Source organism: Nerophis ophidion, linkage group LG25, assembly GCF_033978795.1.
Source record: "Nerophis ophidion isolate RoL-2023_Sa linkage group LG25, RoL_Noph_v1.0, whole genome shotgun sequence".
NCBI classification, from domain to species: Eukaryota; Metazoa; Chordata; class Actinopteri; order Syngnathiformes; family Syngnathidae; genus Nerophis; species Nerophis ophidion.
The window spans coordinates 23402887-23416367 of record NC_084635.1 but is presented as its reverse complement, the minus strand read 5'-3'; the positions used below and the strand labels follow the sequence as shown (position 1 = coordinate 23416367).

Sequence of the window (13481 nt, the reverse complement as noted above, 5' to 3'; positions counted from 1 at the left end):
ACATGATTAAAAAATTATCTGGAGCTTATTCCAGTTTCACTCTGGGCAAAAGACTATTTACTGTTTTCTCATTTGCTCACCTGAGTGTGAACCAATTTCACACTGGCAAAATAAAATTCAGGCACGTAAACCACTACACTATCAATGACCCCAAATTATTACCCAAATATTTTTTTCATTTATAAGCAGATTCATAAAAAACCTACATCAATATGTATGACAGAATAATGCAAACATGTGGCTAACAACTGCGACCTGTACAAATATTGTGTGTGCCAATCCAAAAAATCTGCTGCTACTAAAAAGAGGTAGACCGTAATTGTTGGTTTATATGAAAGTGGGTCAAGCCAGAGAGGAGCAAGGGATGAACACGCAGGCCGGTCCAGACCTCGTAAGCCCCACTGGTAAACTCGTCATTAATCTGATTATAGTACACCCTTGCTTCAACTGTACATATCAGACACAGGCAGGGCTCTACCAGTATTCTCAAAGCTTCCCTTGCTACATTCCAGCAAGATTTGGAATGGTTTCGAAAGCACTCATTAGAGCCTGGTGGCTCCCCAACATCTATAAACAGAAGCCTTTTGAATATATTTTTTGCTCCAGTTAGTCAGTATACATCTACTGTAGCTATACAACATAGTCTGACAGCACTAGTTTACATCAGTGATCCTATTAGCTGCTTTCCTTTTATGAGACACTTACATTTTCTAAAAATACAAACTGTAAGCCCTTTAACCATTCTTTTATATAATGTTTACTTTTGTATAAGTAATATAGAAAAGGCTGAAGTAGGACAAAGGTATAATACTTCTGCAATGCAGCTACACAGATATTAGATTCTCTCCACTAAGTTACACTGTTAGACCTAACTGTACATGCCAATGCACATCTGTTGTGTTTTGGAAAAGTGAGATTTTCTGGCTCAGAATTGCATTTAGCTTGCACAGCAACTGGTGCTGGTGTTTTGTCTGGTCCCAAAGTTGGGCAGCTATTCTAAAAATACAGGAATTACCACCGGCTAGATTATGTTACAATTATTGGTTTAACGGAACACATTTGTTTGCCAATTGTATATACTTTTCAAAATGTTTACCAGCCCAAATAAAGTTATTGGTGTTTACGCCGGTCACTCACAGAGACAGAAGAAGTCCAAGGGAAGTAGTAATAGACAATTTGCAGTCATGTTGTTGTTTTGATAGATTCTATGACAGGTAACTCGAGCTATCCAAATTGCTATTTTTAGCTAACAACACCTAAATTTTACGTGCATGCATGTGTTATGTACGCAAGTAATTACGTCATTATGTACAAGAAGCTATAAGAAAGCAGGATTTACTGTGTAAAATAAATTGAAAAGTTGGCGCTTTCTAGGCCTCTGTATAAGTTTTGCAAACAATCTCTTTAAGTCATATTTCAATTAATTTTTTTCCTTGTATTGTTTTGATCACTAAACCAAGTGAGCAAAACCAACTGGTAGAAACTAAAAGTGTTGCACAGGATTAGAATTACCTCTCCCATTTAAAGAACATGTGCTAAGTAAAGCAAACAGATGCAAACCATTTAGCTTACTGCTATCTGGTACATCTTAAGAGGCATCTGCTCGGACACATGTGATTTAAATGAAGAAGGGTACAAATACCTTCCACTTGTGTTAGGGTTAAGACCAACCTGTTTTTAGATTTTGAATGCAAGCAAATACAACTTAAAATCGGTTTATTACTTCAAAGCTTTGACTTTGTCAGGATCTTCTAAACTAAATAAAATATAATTTACTAGATAATAAAATGTTCTTAATAAATGATGACCTATGAAATGTACTATTAAACTCTTAAGCTAAACAAAAAACAATTAATGCCAAAACTGAAATCGTAAACACAAGTTCAACTCGGGATGTCTATAATAATTGACAATTTGGCAATGTGATTCCAAGAAGTCTGATTCGACAATCAACCACACAGTCAAGTTGTCAGACATTAACCCCCCCTGCTGCCTCATTAGGGGTAAACAGGTTATACTTGTGTAGCGCTTTTGTACCTTCAAGGTAGGGCTGGGCGATATTGCCTTTTTTTAATATCGCAATATTTTTAGGCCATATTGCGATATATGACATTACAATATTTTGCCTTGGCCTTGAATGTACACTTGATGCATATAATCACAGCAGTATGATGATTCCATGTGTATACATGAAAACATTCTTCTTCATACTGCATTAATATATGCTACTTTTAAACTTTCATGCAGAGAGGGAAATCACAACCAAGTCAATTGACCAAAAGTGTATTTATTAAACAGTTATTAAGTAATGGCATAAACATTCAAGTCATTTCCAAAACATAAATTGCAAGATTGTCAGATACATTTTAAGTGTCAAATAAAAATGAGCTGCATAATAGGAAATCAAATAGTATTCGTCCTTCACTATGTGGTATGTTACTACGGTTATGAAATTCTCTTCATTCTCTAGCGAGTGACTTTACAAACGATGCAACATATTAGCAGTAATGCTACTTTTTAGAGCAACGCTTTTCTCCCCACACTTGACAAATTACAGTTGTCTGTTCGACATATTCCCACTTGAAGCCGAATTACCGCCAGACGATGGAAACCCTGCTGTTTTTATTGGGAATTAAGTCTTCCTTCATTTGTTACCAGACCCGCACCTTCTTTCTCACGTACGGCTACGTTAGCAGCTAACGTTAGCCACACCGCTACCTCTCTGCGCGGCGAGGGCGTGTATGTGAGGTGTGACGTGACAGTTTGTGACGTATGTAAGAATGTGCGCCTGCTTGTCTGCGAGAAGAAGACACGGGAAAGAGGGAGGAGAGCCTGAAGTGCACGCCCGCAGCTAAAAGTCCTGTGTGAGAACGTATACTCGAATATTACGATATAGTCATTTTCTATATCGCACGGAGACAAACCCGCGATATATTGTTTATATCGATATATCGCCGAGGCTCTACTTCATGGCACTCAAAGCGCTTTGACACTATATCCACATTCACCCATTCACACAGCGATGGCGGGAGCTACCATGTGAGGCCCTAACCACGACCCATCAGGAGCAAGGGTGAAGTGTCTTGCTCAAGGACACAACAGACATGACAAGGTTTGTAGAGGGTGGGGATTGAACCAGGAACCCTCAGGTTGTAGGGAGAAGGTGAGTTGGGTAACTGAGCAATAGGGCTGCACAATTAATTTCATTTTAATCATTATTTTGGCTGCCACAATTCCTTAGTCGAAAACCAAAAATCAAATTAATAACACTGACGGTCAGTTCCTTTTCGAAACTTGCAGACTTCAGTTAGGGGCTTCTCTAATGGCGTGTTTATCTTGTTCTCTAAAGAAACTAACGCTTTTTCCTATTTAACTTTTGACAACCAGTACTTCTAAAAAATGTAAAGTCCATCCCCGGATGGACATGTACAGATATTTACACATTACTCAAGAACTGATTGATTTGAAAAGGATGGACCTCAACAGCAAGCTAGCAGAACTTACCTTCACAGAGACAAAAATAGATATGTACAGATGTCCCAAAGGATGTCTTCCCGGCTTGGAAGACAGTGGAGCAGATAAAGCCTGCGCAAGCAAAGATGAGGACAGCAGAGAGACGTTTGTTAAACAGCAGCGAAGTGGTAGCATGCAGTTACCGTGGATGTCCCTGGAGGATGAGAATCCTGAGCTGGACATGCTGCCTATTATAAGGCTTGGAGGTGGTTGGAAGGTGGCAAATTTTGGCGGTCAGAGTGAAATGTCACACATCGAGCTTGTAGGTCAAGCTTAATGAAAGAGCAAAGGACCTTCAAGCCCTTGTAGTTGTTAGCTCCCACCACCAAATGAACCTGCTTTGGCAAGCACTTGCGAATGAGGCAAAAGGACCACAACAGATTCATTGGTAAACAAACTACTCTTACTCTACTCCAGTTATCCCAGGAACAACATTTAGTGTTTTAGATTAGAGATTTCCAATGATATGGGACTGCTGATATTATCTGACGATAAATGCTTTAAAATGTAATATCGAAAATTATCGGTATCGGTTTCAAAAAGTAAAATTAATGACTTTTTAAAACACCGCTGCACAGAGTTGTACAAGGATGTAGGGAGAAGTACAGAGCGCCAATAAACCTTAGAGGCACTGCCTTTGCGTGCCGGTCCAATCACATAATATCTATGGCTTATTACACACACAAGTGAATGCAAGGCATACTTGGTGAACAGCCATACTGGTCACACTGAGGGTGGGCATATAAACAACTTTAACACTGTTACAAATATGTGCCACACTGTGAACCCACACCAAACAAGAATGACAAACACATTTCGGGAGAACATCCACACCGTAACACAACATAAACACAACAGAACAAATACCCAGAACCCCTTGCAGCACTAAATCTTCAAGGACGCTAAAATATACACCCTCTGCCCCCCTTACCTCAACCTTCTCATGCTCTCTCAGGGAGAGCATATCCCAAATTCCAAGCTGCTGTTTTGAGGCATGTTAAAAAAAATAACGCATTTTGTGACTTCAATAATAAATATGGCAGTGCCATGTTGGAATTTTTTTCCATAACTTGAGTTAATATATTTTGGAAAACCTTGTTACATTGTTTAATCCATCCAGCGGGGGCATCACCACAGAATTAGGCATAATGTGTTTAATTCCACGACTGTACTGTATATATCTTAGATGTAGTACATCTAAGAAAGAAAGCTCCAGACTTGAGAAACTGATCAGGCGGGCCGGTTCTACAATCGGAATGAAACTGGACTCACTGGTGACGGTGGCAGAGAAGAGGACTGTTGACAAACTAGTGAGCATCCTGGATGATGCCAGTCACCCTCTGCATAGTGTTATCAGTAGCCAGAGGAGCCTGTTCAGTGCTAGACTGCTTCATCCCAAGTGCAGGACTAATAGACTCAAGAACTCTTTTGTCCCACACGCCATTAGACTGTACAACTCCTCTCTGGGACGGGGGACGGGGGGTACTAGGATGACAGGGGATGCAAAACATTAACAGTGCAATACGTTTTCATAACATGGTCACTACTGCCCACTTTGTCTTGTTATATTCTTATTTTAATGTTATATTGTTATTCCCATGGTTTTTATTCTTTTTGTAATATTTCTCTATTTTGTTTCCTTTTAAACCCCCATTATTTACTTTTTACTTTTTTCTTTAAATTGATCTCAACTCTGTACACTGCTGCTGGAATTTTAATTTTCCTGAAGGAACTCTCCTGAAGGAATCAATAAAGTACTATCTATCTATCTATCAGTATCGGTTGATATCGGAATCGGTAATTAAGAGTTGGACAATATCGGAATATCGGATATCGGCAAAAAAGCCATTATCGGACATCTCTATTTTAGATGTGTGTGATTTTTTTCTCAACCTACATTTGTCCCAAGCGAACAGTGTGTCTCGAGCTTTTTCAACAAATGTATTACCGGTACATGGAAATTTAAACAAACATAACTAAACTGTAGGCACTTAGTTTTTCATTAATTCAATTATCAAAATGTGATTTAAAAATATTTTGAATATATTTTTTTTCCTTATTCAACCACACAATGGATGAATAATTGGGTTAACGCCTCTTTAATTATTTATATAATTACTGTACTTTATGCGGTACTCAGAGAAAGCTACTGTCGACTGAAAAAGCCTTTTGGGTAAAAGCTTCAGGATGACACTAAAATGCATTATAACCTCACAAGTAAACTTCATTTCACCTTTTTTAAAGTTTAAAATGTACATGTCCACCTTCTCACGGTTTCAGCATTTTAACTTGTTCTCTCAGAAGGAGCTTTGCAACAAAATGTCCTGATGACATTTGAGGCTCTTTTTAGATCCGATTTGGGAACATCTTGTTGGAAGCCTCCCTATCAATAGTTAGGTGGCATCAGTGTCCATTTATGTCAAAAACTCAAGGAATAGTACGCTGAAATTGTCAATTCAAATTAAACCAGGACCCCGCCTTCCGCCCGATTGTAGCTGAGATAGGCGCCAGCGCCCCCCGCGACCCCGAAAGGGAATAAGCGGTAGGAAATGGATGGATGGATGGATGGACATTTATTGATCAATTTGATTTTGTTATTTAATTCCTTTTTGAAAAACAGCAAGTTGTGCAAAAAGCACCAAAACACTGAACAGGTGGATATAGTGGCGGAAAAAAATATCTATATTATGATATTGCTTGTATTCCAACACGAGAGTTCTTCCTGGAAATGATAAACAGAGGTGGTAAACCTCTGTTTTTGCAGTTGTGCAGCAAGCAGCACGCAAATTCTCAGATTATGCAAGAGGCCTGGATCTTCCTCCGAAAAGCAGAATCGCGCAAAAATGTAAACTAAGAAATGGAATAAATCCCTACACTTAAACAAAAAAAGATTTGTCAAGTGACAAATAGATAAAGAAGTAAAATACAGTACTATGTCATCAGTTTGATTTATTAAATTGTATAACAGTGCAAAATATTGCTCATTTGTAGTGGTCTTTCTTGAACTATTTGGAAAAAAAGATATAATAGCTCGGTTAGTAGAGTGGCCGTGCCAGCAACTTGAGGGTTGCAGGTTCGATTCCAGCTTGTGCCATCCTAGTTACTGCCGTTGTGTCCTTGGGCAAGACACTTTACCCACCTGCTCCCAGTGCCACTCACACTGGTTTAAATGTAACTTAGATATTGGGTGTCACTATGTAAAGCGCTTTGAGTCACTTGAGAAAAGCGCTATATAAATATAATTCACTTCAATTCACATTATGCGTCGGCAGCGTTCACAGACATGTCGAACTATCTGGTGCTCCAAACATCATTTTACATGACAAAATTGACGAAAATTTGGAGAAGCATGGATGCCTACAATTTCTTTGGGTGTGGGTTTGTCAAGGAAATTGATATCAAGACTATCCCGGATAAAATATGCATTGTTTTTTTCTCGGGTAAGTTTACTTTATGATTTATGCTTGCATCTGTTTGTTGTTGCTATTGCACGTGCTGTGCACGAGTATGCATGTTTTTCCCGTCTTCATAAAATTTAACTATAGATCTCAACGTAAGTGCTGAAAGCTTAATTTATAATTGCTCTCTTTGGTAAAAGCGTAATTTTTAGGTGTCACTCACATTTGCTTTCAGTTATTTCTAGGTGGACATGTACATTAACTTTAAGGGAATCAAGTGAAGCCATACTATTAAGACAAACAAAATAAGCAAGCACGTTATTTTAGGTATTTGTGTTTAATGGTAACTGTAAAAAGATTACAAGTAATTTTAAATTAAAAGTGAACTAAATTAGGCTAAATAAAGTGAAATACATCAAGCTAAAAAAGACTTTTGGGCAATAAGCAGTGTTCCAGAACTTGAAAGCCTTAAAGACAACAAGATATTGAAGTAAATGTCAACATTGCAGTGCTGAGTTGTTACTATTAGCTCTGCCAGTAGCTTGAGGCTCAGTGTCTCTCAGAACCCTGTGACAGTTAAGGGTTAGAGCCAAGCCTAGGAAACACACAGAACAGTACACAGAGAAGCAAAACACAGCGGCAAAGTCGGCGAAAGGCCTATTCCCACAAACATACAGCTGTTCTACCATTTAATTCCATAAACACAACAGCGATTGGGCCTTCCCTGCACCGTCCACACTCCTAGGGTCACTGGCTGAGGGTGGCTTGGCATAATCCACTACATGTCGCATGCAATACTGCCAAAGATTAACCCAGAATCTGTTTGTCCTGCTGTCCACCCAAGAAAATACTCTGCACTTTTGTACACAATATGGACTAAAGGTTTTAAAAGTATACTGTATATAGCGCCAAAAACTATTTCGGGGACGCTGGGTGTGAAGACATGTAGAATAGATGACGTGGGCCAAACAGAGGCCTGACACTAACATCAAGCATTGACTTGTTTAGTTTCCACAAGATTCCACTGGCTTGAAGCTGAATGATTTGACCGAACTCTCTACAAACTCCCCACACTCCAACCACCACCACCCAACTGAAGCTTGTCAGTCAGTCATTTAGACCAGTGGTTCTCAACCTTTTTTCAGTACCCCTTGTGAACATTTTTTTAAAGCAAGTACCCCCTAATCAGAGCAAAGCATTTTTGGTTGAAATAAAGAGATAAAGAAGTAAAATACAGCACTATGTCATCAGTTTCTGATTTATTAAATTGTATAACAGTGCAAAATATTGCTCATTTGTAGTGGTCTTTCTTGAACTATTAGGAAAAAAAGATATAAAAACAACTAAAAACTTGTTGAAAAATATACAAGTGATTCAATTATAAATAAATATTTCTACACATAGAAGTAATCATCAACTTAAAGTGCCCTCTGTGGGGATTTTAATAAAGATCCATCTGGATTCATGAACTTAATTCTAAACATCCATCCATCATTCCATTTTGTACCGCTTTTTCCCTTTGGGAGGACGGGGGGTGCGGGTGCCTATCTCAGCTACAATCGGGCGGAAGGCGGGATACACCCTAAACAAGTCGCCACCTCATCGCAGTAATTCTAAACATTTCTCCACAAAAAAATAAATCTTTTAACATCAATATTTATGGAACATGTCCACAAAAAAATCTAGCTTTCAACACTGAATATTGCATTGTTGCATTTTTTTCACAGTTTATGACCTTACATTCATATTTTGTTGAAGTCCATCCATCCATCCATCATCTTCCGCTTATCCGAGGTCGGGTCGCGGGGGCAGCAGCCTAAGCAGGGAAGCCCAGACTTCCCTATCTCCAGCCACTTCGTCTAGCTCTTCTTTGTTGAAGTATTATTCAATAAATATATTTATAAAAGATTTTTGAATTGTTGCAATTTTTAGAATATTTAAAAAAAATCTCACGTACCCATTGGCATACCTTCAAGTACCCCCAAGGGTATGCGTCCCCCCATTTGAGAACCACTGAGTTAGACTAAAGATCACTGGCTGAAAGAAGGTTGAGGAAATAGTTTGAGACGATAACTGTTTCAGAAGCGTCCTTGTTTTTCCAGTATTCCCATACTCCGCAACTTCCAATGATTTTACTCTCTTCCCCGTAACACTCAACATGTTTGATGTTTTGAGGACTCCAAATCTACTACATTGACCAAACAATGTTTTGACATTTGCTGAGCAACGCACACTTCCGAAGCAGTTATTTTGACTGCCAGTGCCCATAATCACAAAATGACATTGACATTCCTTTGACTTGCATCACAAAGTCGCTTGAAATCTCTTCCTGTCTGAACACTGCATCATAAACAATGACGGATTCATTTTAAACTTGGATTCATCCATCAACTTGGTTAATATTAAAAGCAGTGCCATTTAAAATCAGAAGTCAAACAAATTTGATAAAACTTTACCTATAATTAACCTATTGGTAATAAGTACCAACAGCAGACATGGACGCATTACCGCCACCAGGGTAAACTAGCTTTTATGAAGCCCCTTTATTCTGTCTTTGTTGGGGGTGCATACTGTAGTTGCATATCATGTCACATAGAACCGTCATAAGCAAAAGCAGTTCAAGGGTGGGTTCACACTGTGGATCTAAAAAAAAAAAAATTATACTTGATACTTTAGTGTGACTTCGTTAGCATTCTCGCTTATATTTTTGTCAACAGACCAAATAATGCCTTGATAGGACTTGATTATGACATGTTCATTGAGCGACAAAACTCGCATTCAAAACATTGCTTTTAGAAAAAACTTACCCAACTGTAAAGAACAACACAACCCCTTTGTTAAAAAGAGCCATGTATTGTAAGTTGATTACTTCCCTCAGAGAGTTTGCGTTGGTTTGTCTGTCTCCGTTATTTGGCTAAATAACTCAAAAAGTTATTTAGCACAGTTTTATTCGGGACGGTAAGAAATTTGCATTACATTAACTTTGTAATTATGGAAAAATATACACAATCGTAAACAAATGTGTTGTGTTAAACCCAGTGGTAACAAAAGCTCGCCGGTGGTGTTCTAGTTATATTTTTTGCTATGAAAAATGTTAGTGAAAAGAAGTTGCAAACAGCACCTTTAAAACCTTTAATATATCGGTATGAGGGATTAAACTACGGAATGGATTAAGCAAAGAAAAGTCAGAGACAGTAATAATATGATCAGTTTGTAAGGCTGTTCAAACAAATTGTTTACAAAGTAAAAGAAAGACGATTTTGACAAAAATCTTGAACTAAATTGAAAGTGAGATATTTTATTATGTGAATCTTAACTGAGTCAACAATACATCAAAATAACTGTTAGAATATACATTAATGAAAGCTGTGTTACAAAATTAGAACAAAAAGTGAACCAAGTTTAATTGCTATGAATTGAAAAGAGGTAGGATTAAATAAGTGTTGCTTCTTCCTACTCCTCTGCGGACATGTAAACAGAAATGAAAATATGTAAATTATAGGATGTTTCACGTTATACTTGTACGCATATTTAAAAATAAACTTCAACCATAACTATGATGGTTATCATGATGCACGTTTGCCATTTGCAAAGATTTTAAAATGGTATTGCTAGAAATGTCCTTATCTTTAAGAACACTTTACTTATTTTTTTTAGTCATTGACTTTATTTACATCATAATCTTAATTTTAGCATGACTAATGATACTTTTTCTATTCTACTTTAATAAAAAATATCTATCCGAATAAGAAATGTTGTTATACACCACATAAAAAAAATCTTGTTTAAAAATTCTTAATTAAAAAATTCCAAGTTGAATAATGCTTGTTTTCAAAACAAAATACTTATTTCCAGCTAAATTCTAGTTATACAAATATTAATTTAGGATGTCTGTACAAGTAAAATTAATTAGCTACATGGACAGATTATTTCACTTGTTTTTAGTATTTTTTTCCGCTAAAATCTAATCTTTTTATCTTATATTCCAGCTCTTTAGTAGAGTTGTGAAGGCTGACTTAAAAGTAATACAGTACTTCAGTGTGGGCGTCATCAAGTGCCATATGTTATGTTTAGAAAGGCTTTGACACGCGAGAAAATACGTTTGACTGTAGTTTTCCCGATTAGGGTACTATGTTTCAAATATAACGTAATGATATATTGTGTATACTTATTTTATTATTATTATTATAGGCTGAGGCAGTTGAAGTTGCTTACCTGTTTCTTTATTTACATCATATTCTTAATTTTAGCATGACTCATGATACTTTTTCTATTCTACTGTAAGAAAATTAGTATCCGAATAAGAAATATTGTTATACCCCACATACAAAAATCTTGTTTAAAGATTCTTAATGTAAAAATTGCCAGTTGAATAATGCGGGCTTCACGGTGGAAGAAGGGTTACTGCATCTGTCTCACAATACGAAGATCCTGAGTAGTCGGGGTTCAATCCCGGGCTCTGGATCTTTCTGTGTGGAGTTTGCATGTTCTCCCCGTGACTGCGTGGGTTCCCTCCGGGTACTCCGGCTTCCTCCCACTTCCAAAGACATGCACCTGGGGATAGGTTGATTGGCAACACTAAATTGGCCCTAGTGTGTGAATGTTGTCTGTCTATCTGTGTTGGCCCTGTGATGAGGTGGCGACTTGTCCAGGGTGTACAACGCTTTCCGCCCGATTGTAGCTGAGATAGGCACCAGCGCCCCCCGCAACCCCAAAGAGGAATAAGCGGTAGAAAATGGATGGATGGAAGTTGAATAATGCTTGTTTTCAAAACAAAAAACGTATTTCCAGCTTAAAGGCCTACTGAAACCCTCTACTTCAGACCACGCAGTCTGATTGTTTATATATCAATATTGAAATCTTAACACTGCAACACATGCCAATACGGACGGTTTAAATTACTAAATTGCAATCTTAAATTTCCCGCGAGGTATCCTGTTGAAAACGTCGCGGAATAATGACGTGTATGATGACGCGTGCGCGTGACTTCACCGGTGGTAGCGGACGTGTTCTCCCAGCACCGTTCACGGCTAAAAGTAGTTTGTTTTTATCGCATAATTACACAGAATTCTGGACATCTGTGTTGCTGAATCTTTTGCAGTTTGTTCAATTAATAATGGAGACTACAAATAAGAATGCTGTTGGTGGAAAGCGGTGTATTGCAGCCGGCTGTAGCAATACAAACACAGCCGGTGTTTCTTTGTTTGTTGTGAAGCTTTAATATGGAACAGAGCGGTCAAGCGAACATGGTTCTCTACCACATGTCAACCGGCAGGTTTTGGTGAGAAAATTGTGGTAAGTCGGCTATTACCGTAAACATGAACGGAGCTTGTGTCGTTTCTCCTGCAGCTGTCAAAGAGGCAGCTGCGACGTTTTTGGCTCCTCCATGGCTTTCCTCAGAGACACTGGCGGTCACCACACCCCTCCGACTTTCAGGTATGACTATATAATCTCACTAAAACACTAGTAACACAATAAGCAGATAAGGGGTTTTCCAGAATTATCCTAGTAAATGTGTCTAATAACATCTGAATCGCTCCCACTGCCCTGGTCTTTTCTTTTTTTTCTTTTAGTCCTTCACTCTCACTATCCTCATCCACAAATCTTTCATCCTCGCTCAAATTAATGGGAAAATTGTCGCTTTCTCGGTCCGAATCGCTCTAGCTGCCGGTGGCCATGATTGTAAACAATGTGAGGATGTGAGGAGCTCTACAACCCGTGATGTCACGCGCACATCGTCTGCTACTTCCGGTAAAGGCAAGGCTTTTTTATTAGCGACCAAAAGTTGCAAACTTTACCGTCGATGTTCCCTACTAAATCCTTTCAACAAAAATATGGCAATATCGCGAAATGATCAAGTATGACACATAAGAATGGACCTGCTATCCCCGTTTGAATAAGAACATTTAATTTCAGTAGGCCTTTAAAATTCCAGCTAATTTCTATTCATACAAATATTCATTTAGGACAGGGGTCGGCAACCTTTACCATTCAAAGAGCCATTTTAAACCGTTTCACAAATTAAAGACAAAGGGAGCCGCAATCATTCTCGCGAATATCTGCTGGTGGTCACCCATATAACAGTAATAAGGGCGTGCCATGAAGCCATTGCCTTTGACGCCTTCTACAACATGTACAGACAGCTTGCCAGTCCAGTAAAATGTTGTATGTGGCTTCCGCAGATAAACGTACACGACTGAAAGGCATACTACTTGGTGACACAGAGTACACTGAAGGTTGTGATATAAACAATTTTAACACTCTTACTAATATGCACCACACTGTGAACCCACACCAAACAAGAATGACAACACATTTCTGGAGAACATCCACACTGTAACACATTATAAACACAACATAACAATTACCCAGAATACTATGCATTCATGACTCTTTCAGGTTATATTATACACCCCGATAGCACCAAAACCAGCTTCCACCCCTTCCGTGTGTCGTTTGAGGTGGGCGGGGGTGTATGATATAGACAGGAATAGTAATGGATGCATAGGATTCTGGGTATTTGGTATGTTGCGTTTATGTTGTGTTACTGTGAGGATGCTCTCCCGAAAT

The 13481-nt window shown here is 38.4% G+C and overlaps 1 protein-coding gene across 5 annotated transcripts in view; it reads right to left on the bottom strand.

Annotated features, from left to right (window-relative positions):
- Positions 1-13481, bottom strand: part of pacsin3 (protein kinase C and casein kinase substrate in neurons 3) — an 81281-nt gene that overhangs the window by 58621 nt on the left and 9179 nt on the right. The window contains exon 2 of one of the 5 annotated variants that reach the window (XM_061887597.1): positions 3505-3585. The exons of 2 other annotated variants lie outside the window; for them this stretch is intronic. Coding sequence is in view for 2 of the 3 variants with exons in the window: in XM_061887598.1 (XP_061743582.1) it covers positions 4786-4831 (46 nt within the window). In the remaining variant the exon portion in view is untranslated. Of the gene's footprint in view, positions 1-3504; positions 3586-4785; positions 4991-13481 lie in introns of those variants that run through there. 2 more of the 5 variants (XM_061887598.1, XM_061887594.1) reach the window with 2 other exon arrangements.